The sequence below is a fragment of the Strongylocentrotus purpuratus genome, unplaced genomic scaffold, assembly GCF_000002235.5.
Source record: "Strongylocentrotus purpuratus isolate Spur 01 unplaced genomic scaffold, Spur_5.0 spur5_scaffold_3, whole genome shotgun sequence".
Classification (NCBI taxonomy): Eukaryota; Metazoa; Echinodermata; class Echinoidea; order Camarodonta; family Strongylocentrotidae; genus Strongylocentrotus; species Strongylocentrotus purpuratus.
In genome coordinates, this window is record NW_022145609.1 from 13,933,630 (window position 1) to 13,947,193 (window position 13,564).

The following is a 13,564-nucleotide window of genomic DNA, read 5'->3' on the forward strand; positions in this document are numbered from 1 at the left end:
CATGATGTTTCTTTAGAATTCTTTATTTGTACATGTACACTGTAAATAAAAATATTTTGAGTTTAATAAAAACTCTACTTGTACTTACGTAATCTAAGATTACCTGTACATGTTTGTTTATTGTTTAACATAAGAATGAGGGTACTAGTTGGTTGTGATATGAGTTTGAATGATTACTGCCAATTCAAGGTTTTGCATTGTATATCATTATATAGATTACTTTATGTAGTGATCCTTTTTCCATGGTGTAGGTCTAGAGGTGGCCTAACTTTACATTGGTACATGTACATGTAAATGTACTGATCACATTCTCTCTCTGTCTGTCTCTCTATCTCTCTTCCTCCTTTCTTTCCCTCTCTTATTTATGAATGATGAATGATCTATGAATTCATGATTCATATTTTATATTGGTTTAGAAAATTAATCATTTAGTATTTAGAATTCCTAGAGAATCAACTTTGCCAGGAATAAAGATTGAATTAAAAAATATTATTTTAAAAAAAAAAAGAAAAAAAAAATATCCCCCAAATCACTTTTTAGATATAACTTATTAATATAGCATGTAGATTCCTTAATTAATACCTAATACAGACAAACCTGTATATAAATACCACTCTAGGGGAAACATGGAAACATAATCTTTATAGGCATGTGGTCCAGCTTCCAGTGAGAAACCATATTCAATGAAATCAAAAAAATCTTTCTATACAGGCAGTCACTAAAGCAGGTTTCACTGTAAAAGTCTGTAATAATATTAATACTGCTACTAGTACTACTACTTTATATTTATTTATTTTCCACCATTGGACATTTCGTTTTCATTAACATTTTAGTGTTTGGCATTTTTTTAATGATTGCCTTTGACAGGGTTAAGTTTCACTTTTCTTCATTCAAAACAAACAAACAAATAATGTCACAATAATGTCACTCTAACAATGTGTCTAAAATCTAAATGGATTGATTGATTTCTGCTCTTCAAAAATTGATTTGACAGATAACATCTATAGTTTTCAGAATGCAACCCAAGATCTAACTTAATGTACTCAAACATTCCTCTTTTCAAAGAACAAACAATTTCTGTAGAAATAGAATATTATGTCAACTTATTTACAACTTTTTTAATCATCTAACCTTTTTTCTTCCAAAAGAACTTTGATATTGTGATTGCAGAATGCAGACGATTAAAATTTAAAAAAAAGTATGTGCATGTAGTACAGATGCAAAGAAATATTCAGAAAAAAACCCCTCTACCTAAATGTACTTTCATATGAAGAAGGAATTTGTGCTAATTAATCCTGTATGGAATACATACAGTATATGCCGGTAGTCCTTTGCTGTATGCCCTGTATTGTACATGCTTTATGTTTAGACTTTATTGCATCTTACTCTTTGCTTTAAGGGTAAAGACCAGTATTGGAAACGCCCCAATTTCAAAAAATGAAATGGAAGCTCTTATTACCAATCATATGAAAGAATATGTTTTGACTAATACATGATGATAACAAATTTCCCGGGAAACCGCCTACTAATTGATATATTTGGTAAATTAGTTTATCTATTGGTATGTGAGAAATAAACGCACGTGTCGCGCACATGTGCGTAGTCCGATATACATCTTTCTGTGTACAGTGCTTGTAACTTTACTTATCATTTTGATGAATCCAGAACCTTGCAGTACACACCAATTCTTATATGCTAGATGATCAACCTTTTTGATCGATTCCACAACGTTTCTTTCACTATGCAATCGCATGACCATAACTGGTCTTTATCTTTAATACTTCACCAGGCTTTACAGCAGAAGTAGTATGAGACAAGATCTTGCTGTAATCTAGTAGCACACCCATGCAATATTTACATGAGAAAATAGGCCTGTCTTCATCAGCTCCAGTTTTCCAAGTAAACCACTATTTTAACTATCTCGATCGCCGGCAATTGTAATTAGCGGGATATTTGGTCGAGAGAATATCCCAAGAAATCTTGGTTTTGTTTCCAAAATATCCCGCTATTTGGGAAAAGGCGGATTAATTTGTGCCTGTCCGAGCTAGTTTGTAACGAGCGTATCGGTCTGGTGAAGTCGCAATTTAGAGCTTTGGGATATCGCGAGTCTGAAAATAGCGGGTTATTTGGCAAACTCAAGCTGATGAAGACAGGCCTTGTGAGTTAGAATCCCTGATTAGGGGGTTATGGATACGGGTGATGATGATGAGAGGATCTGGTTTATTAATAGGACCGAGGAGAGACTTCTAATGGATACTCCATATTCCTGTGACTCATGCCTGAAACTTCACACAAACGTTACACTTCCTGACTCACAACAGACAAAGCTATCCTAGTGTGTGGTGATGGGTCATATATGTGGGTGTAGGTAAAATTTGTAGAGCAAGCTACCTGTGTACTTCCCCTCTGTTTAATGTACATGTGTAACACCAAAATGATATATTGAGAAACACTATTTGTATACAAACATGTACATGTAAGCATGGTTTGAACTTACGTACTACATGTACTAGACTACTAATTAGAGTACTACTTTCATTTTCTGTAACGAACAACAACACATCTTTAAAAACGATAGACTTTGTGAACCTGTGTGAAAATAAAAGAAAAAGAGGAATAAAGATAGACTGAGAGAAACAGAGACAGAGAGAGAGAGAGAGAGAGAGAGAGAGAGAGGGGGGGGGGGGGGAGACTGATTAAAGAGATTTTTAAAAAAATGCTTTTGTTTTAAACTTTTTCTGTTTTTTTATGAAAGTTACAAAATCAGATTGCATATTGTGAATAGTAATTTTGTTGTCATGGGGCAGTGAAGTAATAGTTAATTTTTTCTTTTCTTGTGTTTCGTATGTGCGTTTTTTCAATCAAAGAAATGAAGGTGGCATTTTTTGGAGTTTACAAAGCTACAGTGCACATGTATGTTTTAGTTTTTCAATGATGTGGACCTGTTATTAAACTTATAAATGTACATACATGTATATTTCAACAATATTGGCAGATTTTTTGTAAAAAGAATGACTGTTTCTTACTTCTTTGCTTTTCATACAGGTTGCTGGGTCCAATATCACAGCATATGAATCTCTCTTCAGACAAGTAAGAATATTTAATTTATCATTTGTCGGTTAAATTGTAATTTTAGTATCTTTATACATAATGTGAATATATATATGTACAACAATTTAGCCAATGCGTATTATCAAAAAATGAATCGAATGAGAGAAAGAGAGAGAGAGAGAGAGATAGAGGGGGAGAGAGAATGATTAGATGTTACATTATAAAGCATGGGGTTCTTTTTTTCTGAATATTGTAGGGTCAGTTTTTTTCCCCAAAAAACAGGTGATCCTTGGTCATACTCTAGGTAATCCCCAAGGCTTAAAATGCATGATCTTAAAATCAAGTAGCTGTAGTGTGAAGCCGTATAGTCATGGCCTACACCTTAAGGATTACAGTGTCAAGGTAAAGTATTTATTTAAAAAAAAAGATAGGTTCATTTTCTTGAACATTACAGTCCCTTTTCCTACAACTTACAAGCCTTAGAAGTCTTACTGTTTGGTTCAGTGATGTCAAAATACATGTATCTGGACTTATAATGTTATGTGTTAATACAGGCAAGATCCAAAATGGTTGACCATGAATTTGAATAATGGCCTTTTAATCTGTCTTTGATTTGAAAGCATTAGATTACGTATCTATGCGATTTAATTCTTAAGTGAAGTGCACTTTCCTTGAAGTAACAAAGGACTATGTCAGATTTGTGATTGAATTGAAAGCTGTCGATTCATGGAGCATTTATTACTTTTACTTTCATTTTAATTAAATTTACCACAGATCAATTTATTTTGTGTTGTTGCTAATGTTAGGATGTGCTAGACTGGAGAAAGATGGTTGTAATTCAACCATCTGTTCACAAAGCATATTTGATCATCATATTTAAATAACATTATGATGTGAGCTCCGAGGTAGCTTTACAGTTTTCATTTTGCAAGCCTCTGCTTTAATATGCAGCTGTAGCATAATTAGTTTTCTGAACAATATGAAACGTATCAAAGACAATATAATGTCTATAAGTTGAGCTGGGGCACAAAATACAAGTACTTCTTTTTCCTAATGAATAAGTAAACATTGACAGTTTCTTCTTAAGACAGGGTTATTACATGTACAATGTATACATTATGTTTCTTTAAATGAGAAATTACATAACTTGGTTTAGTTGTAGGGTATGAATAATTTAGTTTTTACTTTTTAACTGTATCTGTTATTTGAAGAAAATTTGAAGTAAGAGTGTCAGCTATATTTCGCCAGACAGTAAAGCAACTTCTCATGGGTCAAGCACTACCTGTGGATTTCCTGTAGTCCCACCCATTAATTCACTCTTTTGTGTTGTATTAAAAGCAATGGACTACTTCATATAGATCATAGAGGTGACCAGTGCTTTCCTTGAGGGGAAATGTCACCCAGAAACATTTTGTCATAGATTACAGTGAATAGTAGAAGAAAAGTCTGATCCTAGAGTATCATTATAAACTGCCAGACAGTAAAAATTCACATACATGTAGGTCAAGTATTACCTATTGGATTTCCTGTAGTCCCACCCCATTCACTCTTTTGTGAACTTGTAAAGTAATGGATTACTTCATAGAGGTGGTCGGTGCTTTCCTTGAGGGGAAATGTCACCCGGAAACATTTCATCATAGATCACAGTGAATCTCAGGAAGGAGGCGTTGGGCAAGTTTGTATTATTACAGCATAGAATAAGCACACTACATGTACAGTATATCAGGGGTAAATGAATTGCAATGGAACTTACATACATGTACATGTAGATACATTTTGTAGGCAAACATTTACATGGTCTGCTCGCTATTTATAAAAGACCGCTATTCATTTGGTCACGCGTTATGGATAGCCGTCCTTATGAATGATGGTCCTGATGAAAAGCGGTCCTTATGGATAGCGAGCTTGAACCACATTTACAAGTATGCCGTTCATAGAAGGATCAATTTAAAAAGTATGCATAAACTTTAATAGTAAATCAGTCCCTTTTATCAGCAATTTGTTGTACATCAGGACTCTCCAGTGTTATTATTTTGCCATTTTCCTGTATAAAGCCGTCCATTCATGTATACACTTTTAAACTCCAAGCTCCCAATACCTTGAGATATTGAATTTGAAGCAAAATCTGCAATGATATTTTTACAAAGTACTTCAATTCAATTGTTTAATTTTTCCAAATCATTATAAAATTTACTTCAAATACAATTACAAATACAATCCATGTACAGTTACCAAATAGATGAGGAAAAAAAGGGGAACCAAAAAAAAAAAAAAAAAAAGCTTGTGGGTTGGAAAGTCCCTCAGTACATTATCATAATCAAACTGTGTACTTAAATGAAAAGTATGAAAATATTCCAAGGTTACACTTACCGGTACACTTCCTAGAAATTCAAATTGTATTGTGTAGAAAAGTTGCGTTAAAGATTATAGTACACAATGTCTGGTTGTGCACTAAAACAGTTACACATGTAGTAAAATCTGAAATTTATTGTCCTTACAGGTATTCTTGTTCAATTCTATTCTTGTGTACTACTAGTTATGGTCAAGAATATGCTTTGATAACAAAAGTGGTTATGTCTTGTGTTGTAAATTATAGAAGGGTGTAATGTGTATGTACAGTACATGTAGCATTATTGTGTACCCTGCTATATCCACATCAGTGCTTGTTTGGTATTGGAAAACCGATTGTACATCCAATTTATTGGGACTAATTTCATCAACAACTTAATTAGTCTAATAAGGGTATTGCTTTTAAGTTGCATGTTATTAAAAAAAAAAACTTGTTCCATATTTGTGATACCAGGCAACTTTTACATTCAGATTAAGAACATTTGCAAAATAATGTTATGATTTTTTAATGACTTTTTATTGATATTGTTGTTGCTATGGACAAGTGCCAAGTGAGCTACTGTGATCATGCATGACATAGATCATTTAGACTGATTGCATTGTACATGCATGGTTGCCCAACAAATTATAACCTCTTTTCATAGAAAGGATTGTGGCAATATGATTTATTCTGGATGGATAAAATTAATGTCTTCTCAGAACTTCATTGATCAATCTAAAGACTTGTGAAGAGATTGATCAATAAAGTTCTGAGAACATATACAGGTAAACTTTATCTACAATATATCAGAAAGAAACCATATTTATTATCACAATCATTTCATGAATTTCCATGGATGACAGTGTACAATTTAGGATGGAACGGGCTATCTTTATTGGAAGAAGTAAAATCTACAGAGGTTTCAAGTACATGTTGCTGTTTGCAGTATCTAGAACTCCTATTATAATACCCTAATAATATCCCAGAGTTAATACATTCTAAACAGTAGAGGGTAATTTATCAATGCATATTACCAATTAATATGATGTATATTGCATGTTAAAACTATACTTACATGTATAGTACTTTGATGTGTACATCTAGATGCCCATGTACATTTAACATCAAGATTAGAAGTGATTTGGCACCAGAAATTTGTGTTTGTGGTTGGATAATTTGGGTTTATACATAATGTGGGTTTATATTGAGCTACTGTATCACATCATGTTAGTTACCAACATGTACATGTACATGTAGATACAGGTACATGTATTATGTCTTTTAATATCCTGGAGTTAATACATGTGGGCCTGTACATGTTATGTCTGGTGCCATGTCCACAAAAAAGCCTCTAGGACAAAATGAAACAAATTTTACAGTTTGCACCATGTAACATGTATAAAGTGAAAATTCAATTTATACAGTAGTTAGAAGAATGTTGCAGGAAGAAACTGTTCTGCTTTGAGTAAAGTAGGGAACCTTTAAATGTAGATCAACAAATTAATGCTTTACATGTACATGTACATGTACATTGGTCTGCAGATTTATCCAGCATCTAGTTTTCATGAAATTTGAGCAGATACCCTAGATTTTTATTTTCACTTTCATTTTCATCAGAGGTATAAATTAATGTTGTATTTTTTTAGTCAAAACTGGGATCAATCATGGGAAGTATGGCCATTATAGAGGATTAAAGTGATTAAATTATACAATTAAAAAGAAATGACAGTTAAGCGCTAGACTACATGTATGATTTTTATTTCGTTTTCTATGGTTATTGTTATTTTTTTTTAATGCCTGGTTAGCTTCTTGTTCTTAAACTAAACCCCTTTTTTAAAGCTAAATGTATGATGAAGATATCATAAGTCTGTTATATCCTCTCCTCTTTGATGCTGTTAACAATTCAGGGTATATTTCAAGTATACCTTGTTTGTTTCTTGTATGCATGTACATCTACCTACTTTTTAAATTGTTTTAAAGATATGATTACCTTGGTGGTAATTTTACATGTGTAGTCCTATTTCATTTCGCCCCTTATTCCCCTAAGCTCTTCATACATGTTGGTTTTCAAAGCTGAAACACCCTTTGTTTTATTCTTCCTTACATGTACATGTAAATATTTCCCCTTCCCTTAATGCCTTGGGAAAGTGATTTTAGCGTAGAATTTGTGTGTCCATTCATGTAGAATTCAACCAGTATTTGTTGTTTTATATTTACAGGTGGATAAGAGTGGCACAGGGAAGATAGGCGCCGTAGATGCAGCGGCATTCCTCAAGAAGTCTGGACTAAGAGAAACCATCCTCCATAAGATATGGGAGCTTTCTGACCCCCAGGGAAGGGGGTATCTGGACAAACAGGTAGGGGTCAAAGGTCAACTTCATTATGCGTTTAAAACATTGTACCGGTATATGTTCGAGAGACATAATGTTTCTCTAACCTAACCTCTTGTTACCAGCCATTTAATTCACCTGCTATGAGTAATGCCATCTCTATGGATGAAATCCCCTTTATTGTTGCAATGGCAGGCAAGGCTTTGGCAAACTGATAAAGTTGTCAAGAGAAACTTTTGTTGAAAATATGTGCATGAAATTATTTTCTTTACACCAACTATATTGCCAAATGTAATGATGGACCAAATACTATATCTCTTTAAAGAAATCCTCAACCAAAATAATTCCCTTTCCAACCATAACCCTAATCATATATTCTGATGATATGTATGCCCAGGACATTTGTTGTTGGAGCAAATGTTGTGTTATCGGCTTGTAAAAATGTTAAGTTTTGGCAAAAAAGTTAACAACTACATATATTTTCTAAAGGGTTATCTTAGGAATACCCCAGCAAAATGCCACCCAACTTTTTAATCCATGCAAGAAGACTGCGTTTTTCACCCTCAGGAAAATACAGCTATTTTCGAGCTAGAAAATGAATACCAATTGCCCCTTGTCACAGTTGCATTATCATCCGAGTAATAAAGGGAATGATTGAGTTTGAATGCATATTACTCTCTGCTATTCTGCATTTAGTGTGCAGTTAGCGGTCATTAGCGTCTGTGGTTTATAGTGTTTGACAGTGCTAATTGTCTCCTGTGAGTGAGGTCTTTGTATAATTATATCCACACTGAATTCATTAGCTTATGTGGTTAATACATTTTATGCACTGTATCTGTAGTACATCTAATGCAATAAACTATACAGTACATTATTTTCCACTTTACATGTACATTGTAGTTCAATGTACATTGCATCCTGTAAATTGTTTGTTAATGCCATGCATTTTGAGCACTCTGGATGGATAACATCTGGTATTTATATTTACATACACAATATACCACTTCTTTAGTTTCCTAATGACAATTTTTCCCGTTCCTTCCTTTTTACACAATATACTTCCTCACAGATGAATTGGCCTACATTATACATATATACATGTACATGTTTGTACCTTTTTTCATCTTCCATGCAAAACATTTGGTTCCTCCTTTTTTTTAGTTTATTTTATAACAAAGATCAAAGAGACACATTATATTGTTCTGTGTCCATTTTCTATTCAGGATCTCTCTTTAAAAAAAAAATGTATGTATTTCTCTCCTCTCTTTTTCTCTGTCTGTCACTGTCTCTGTCTCACCCTCCTCCCCCCTCTCTCTCTCTCTCTCTCTCTCCTACCCTTTCTCTCTCCCTTTATCTCCCTTTTCTATCCCTTTCTCTTCCTTCTCCCTTTCTCTTCCTTCTCCCTATGCTCTATACACTGTATATCTCTTTCTGGGCAGGTCCAAGCTATTGTCCCCTCTGGGGGTCAAATTTCATCTTTATATATATTTAACAAACTATACCTCATTTTAAAGTTGAAACTATGAATTTTATGAATCTGATAAAAAAAAATTAAAATTATCAAAATACGAAAAGTGCCAAGGTCACGAACTTCGATTTGTATTAATTAGCGTGACGTACGGGACATTACATTTTTATTTTTGTATCTCATTTGAATTATTTGTTTAAAATCAAATATCTCAGGACATGAAGACCATCATGCTAGAAAATAGGAAAAAAATATAAAAACTTTCAAAATTAATTAATTATGCAAATGAGGTAGGTTCCAAAGTGTGATGTCCCGTACGTCACAATTTGATCATAATTTGTTTAATTTTAATTATGAAAATATTTTTTTTTTTTAAAGATATTCTAGGAAGTTCTAATTTAGATGAATACCTAACAAAAAATAGGTTTAACAAAAATTTCAAAAGTTCTGTGTTGATTACATAATCAAATTAAGAAATGTGATGTAAGGGACAAGTGTGTGACGTACGGGACAACCCCATATAAAACCAATGCGAGATGTGAAAAAGGAAATGACCAAAAGGAGAAAATATATATACTGTGTTAGGAAACTTGTTGTATACAGGGATATATGAACATTTCAACTGGGTCCCTTCTAGGAATTTACTTGTTTGTACTTTTGTTGTTGTTTTATGTAATTGTTGTTGATGTAATTAGACTTCAAGCCAAACCCCTGGTATTATCAACTTTGGTATTTTGCCAGTTGATGTCCCCAGCATTGGCAGGATGCTAAATATGTAAATCATAATAGTGTACTAGTTCCTGGAATGAGTCTAATGAAATTATATGGTAGTGGATGCACCAGAAGCTGGCTTTTACAACTCATAGATGCTGCAGGTAAGAATAGTACATGTATGCTATCAAGCTCTCCATGTGAGGTTTTTTGATATTCTATTTAAATGTCATATATGATAGTAAAGGATTACAGCATACACTGTACATGTTATAGAGCCAGCTCGGGAATTCTGATCTCCTAAAAACTAAATCATAACTTTCAAAGAAGGATAGCCTTTTTGAGTATTTCACACTCTCACCCACTTAAGATTTTTATCACTTTTACACCCATACATTTTTGTTGATTTTGCTTTAAATTAATCTTTTGAATTGTGGAAAAGGTCACACAAACCTTAATTTTAATTTCCCATATCCGGTGGTGTTAATAAGATGTTTTAATCAATACGAAATACATTCAAGATTTATATTTTTGTATCCATCTTTCACAAACATGTACAGTAGGCTACATTAATGTACATCAAAATTCTTGAATATATGACAGCAACATATATGTTCTAATCTGTGATAAAAGGATATAAAAAAGACAATATGTCCAGCATTATCTTTGAATTCCTTCAAAATTCTATGATATTACTATCAAGTAATTCAAACAAGCTATGAAGAAAAGACTTCATATTTTTAATGTATCTTTGTTCACAAACACTTTTAGAGCATAAGAAATTTTCTTTGACAAAATATGATGTGCAGAGTGTGCCCTAGCTGTGTTTCAAACAAGTTTAAATAAAAGTTTCCAAGTTGAATTTCATCTTCTTCATTAATTATTATTTAAAAACATTTTGCAATGTTGAATGGAATGGATAAAAGAAATGAGAAAAGAAGCATGACTGCACATGATAGATGGGTAAATGGAATAAAAATGGTAATATAGTGTGTATGAATATTAATTCAATTTGTTTTCTTTGTTAAAGTAATATTTGTATTGATTTACCTCATAAATTAACACAGATTATATTAAGTGATGGTCAGAGGATCTAATTGGGTTCTAAAATACTCTAATTGTCACTGATTTAAGTTAAAATTGTTCACATTTAACAAATTTTGACGAAAATTTTTCATTTCAATGCATTTTCCCATAGGGAAAAGTTGTCCCGTACGTCACGTGTCCCGTACGTCACATGCACACATTTATGTTTTGGTATATTACATAATAACGAAAGGTCAGAAAAATATGGTAATAGTTGTGATTAATGCTTGATTCCATAATGAATCAAGATATCATTACCATAAATCTCATAACTTAATAAATTTAGAGAACTTTTATGATGAACTTATTTTTGAAAAAGTCAGAAATTCTCTGGTCCCGTACGTCACGCAGCACATTAATTACATTAAAAATTAGTTTATGAATTGGTCAGAACTAAAACTTTCCACAAATGAACTAGCCCATAATAGCCACAGACTCATACCAAAAGATAGTCATATAAATAATGTCATCCATTGTTATTTCTTGTTTAAAGTCTCTGAATGTCCCGTACGTCACAAAGCAAATAGCTTGGACCTGCCCTTCTCTGTCTGCCTGTTTTTTACCCTTAACACTATCTTTTTCCTTCTCCGTCTCTCCTCTCTCTACCTCCCCATCTTTCTCTCCCTCTCTCAAAGTATCCATCTCCCCCCTCCCCCCTCCCCCCTCCCCCTCCCCCCACCTCACCCTCTCTCCATTTCTGCATCTTTCTCTAATCATTGTCTCCATCTGATTGGCCCTTTTTTTTTTTTTACAGGCATTTACTGTAGCCCTGAAGTTGATAGCCCTTGCACAGAGTGGCAAGGAAGTTGCCCTGACGGGATTGACCTTCCCAGCCCCTCTTCCCAGTCTGGTGAGTATGTAGCCTATTTGACTTGTGATGGCATATATTTAATTGAAGACTAGGGGTTGGGGCAATAACCCCCCCCCCCCCCCCACTGATCTTTTTTAAATTATGAAACAGTCAAATTTAAGATAATAACCTAAAATGTTCATAGACTGTATGAGGACTCACTCTCAAACCCTTCTTCTTAATGTTATGTTATAAAAATGTATGTACATGTACATGTATCTTGATGGCAGAGAAGAAACAAAATATGGGATGGACAGTAACATTTCGTGGGCATTATGTTATCAAAGAAATAGGGAAGGTTAGGCATGTAAATGGGTTTTCGATTGGGTTTAGTATTGGGGTCAGGTAAAATAAAGTCAGCAATTTTGTTACTGTAGGAATTGACTGTGATGTAATTGTTGCTGGAGCATTTGTTGTAGAACCCACTACACCCCCCCCCCCCCATGTAAAACAAGAGCCACCTGAAAAAAGGATTCTATTGTGCCATGTTAATGATTTGCAAACATGAACGGTGAGAGTTCACTATACAATGTCACATTTTTCTAATGAAAAATCAACACTAGCTTCAAAAATATCCTTAAACAGACATATGTTCTATTTTATCAGAGGAAAACCCTAACCTCAAACATAATTGTGCGAACGTATTTGTTTACCATCCTGTGCTAGCATCATCCATTGTTTGATGGTCTTCTAAAAAAAAAAACTGTAAAAAAAACACACACACGTTTTGTTGTTCACTAAAAGTATACCGGTACTAGAAAATGGATTCAGTGCCCTACATGTATGTGCCCTCAGAATATTTTCAGTGTCAAAATCATTTATGGATTTCCTTCCCTGAGTTGAGTCAAGACCTGGTTTGATTATGATAGTAAGACATTATACCTGTGTGGTGATAGACTTGGAAAGGTTACATAAACATTTATGGTTAGACAGTAGACAGTAATTGGATTTATACCTTCATTGCTCAACCCAGTGCCCTTGATAATGCATGCATGCACAAGGAAGTTTCTACTAGTGATCGATAGCAACAGTCTGTATAATGCAGGTGGGAGTAAGGGACTGCCTTGCATGTTATTGTTTTTATTGATTGGTTGTAAGAGTCAATGGTTGACTGATTAATGTCACAGTTAGCTCAAAACAGTTACAGATACATGTACATATTGTACATGTAGATGTTTGCACATGTATATTATACATGTACATGATTGAAGAAAGGATTACCTGATAATAATTGTACTATAATGTAGTTTATTAAATACAGATATAAAAAAAGTAGAACAATAAACTGTACATGTTACAGTTTGATTCAATACGGAAATGGGTGTTTATTACATTTGGGTCTACCGTATTTGCCGGCGTAAAGGCCGCACCCCCGCATAGGCCGCACCCCCGATTTTGACATTTAAAAAAAAAAAAAAAAGTATTTTTGGTTTTGTTGTTGTTGTTTTGCTGCCGAAAACCCACGCGTGGAAGGACCTTCATTTAACATCGAGGTTCAGTTAAAGGCGCTGATTTGTGCTTGTAAACTTGTCACAAATAATAGTAACAATGTCGTTTTTAGAAGAATGTGTAAGATCATTAATGTGAATTAAAAACAATAAAGTACCTATGGTACCAGTGGTGTACCTTGTGGTACACCATTTGTTATAGAAAAAAATTTGAGGAACTATTATTATAAACTACATATTGAGATCTATTAGAAAGATTACTTTCAAACCAAGATGACAGTCAAATTTTAG

General features: G+C 33.6%; 1 protein-coding gene across 4 annotated transcripts in view; it reads left to right on the forward strand.

Moving 5' to 3' along the window:
• The window catches only part of LOC583813 (epidermal growth factor receptor substrate 15-like 1), a 39,600-nt gene that overhangs the window by 1,614 nt on the left and 24,422 nt on the right, over nucleotides 1-13,564 (forward strand). For all 4 annotated transcript variants that reach the window (XM_030996804.1, XM_030996807.1, XM_030996805.1 and 1 more), the window contains exons 2-4: nucleotides 3,046-3,090; nucleotides 7,600-7,737; nucleotides 11,730-11,825. In XM_030996804.1, the coding sequence (XP_030852664.1) occupies nucleotides 3,046-3,090; nucleotides 7,600-7,737; nucleotides 11,730-11,825 (279 nt within the window). The remainder of the gene's footprint in view (nucleotides 1-3,045; nucleotides 3,091-7,599; nucleotides 7,738-11,729; nucleotides 11,826-13,564) is intronic.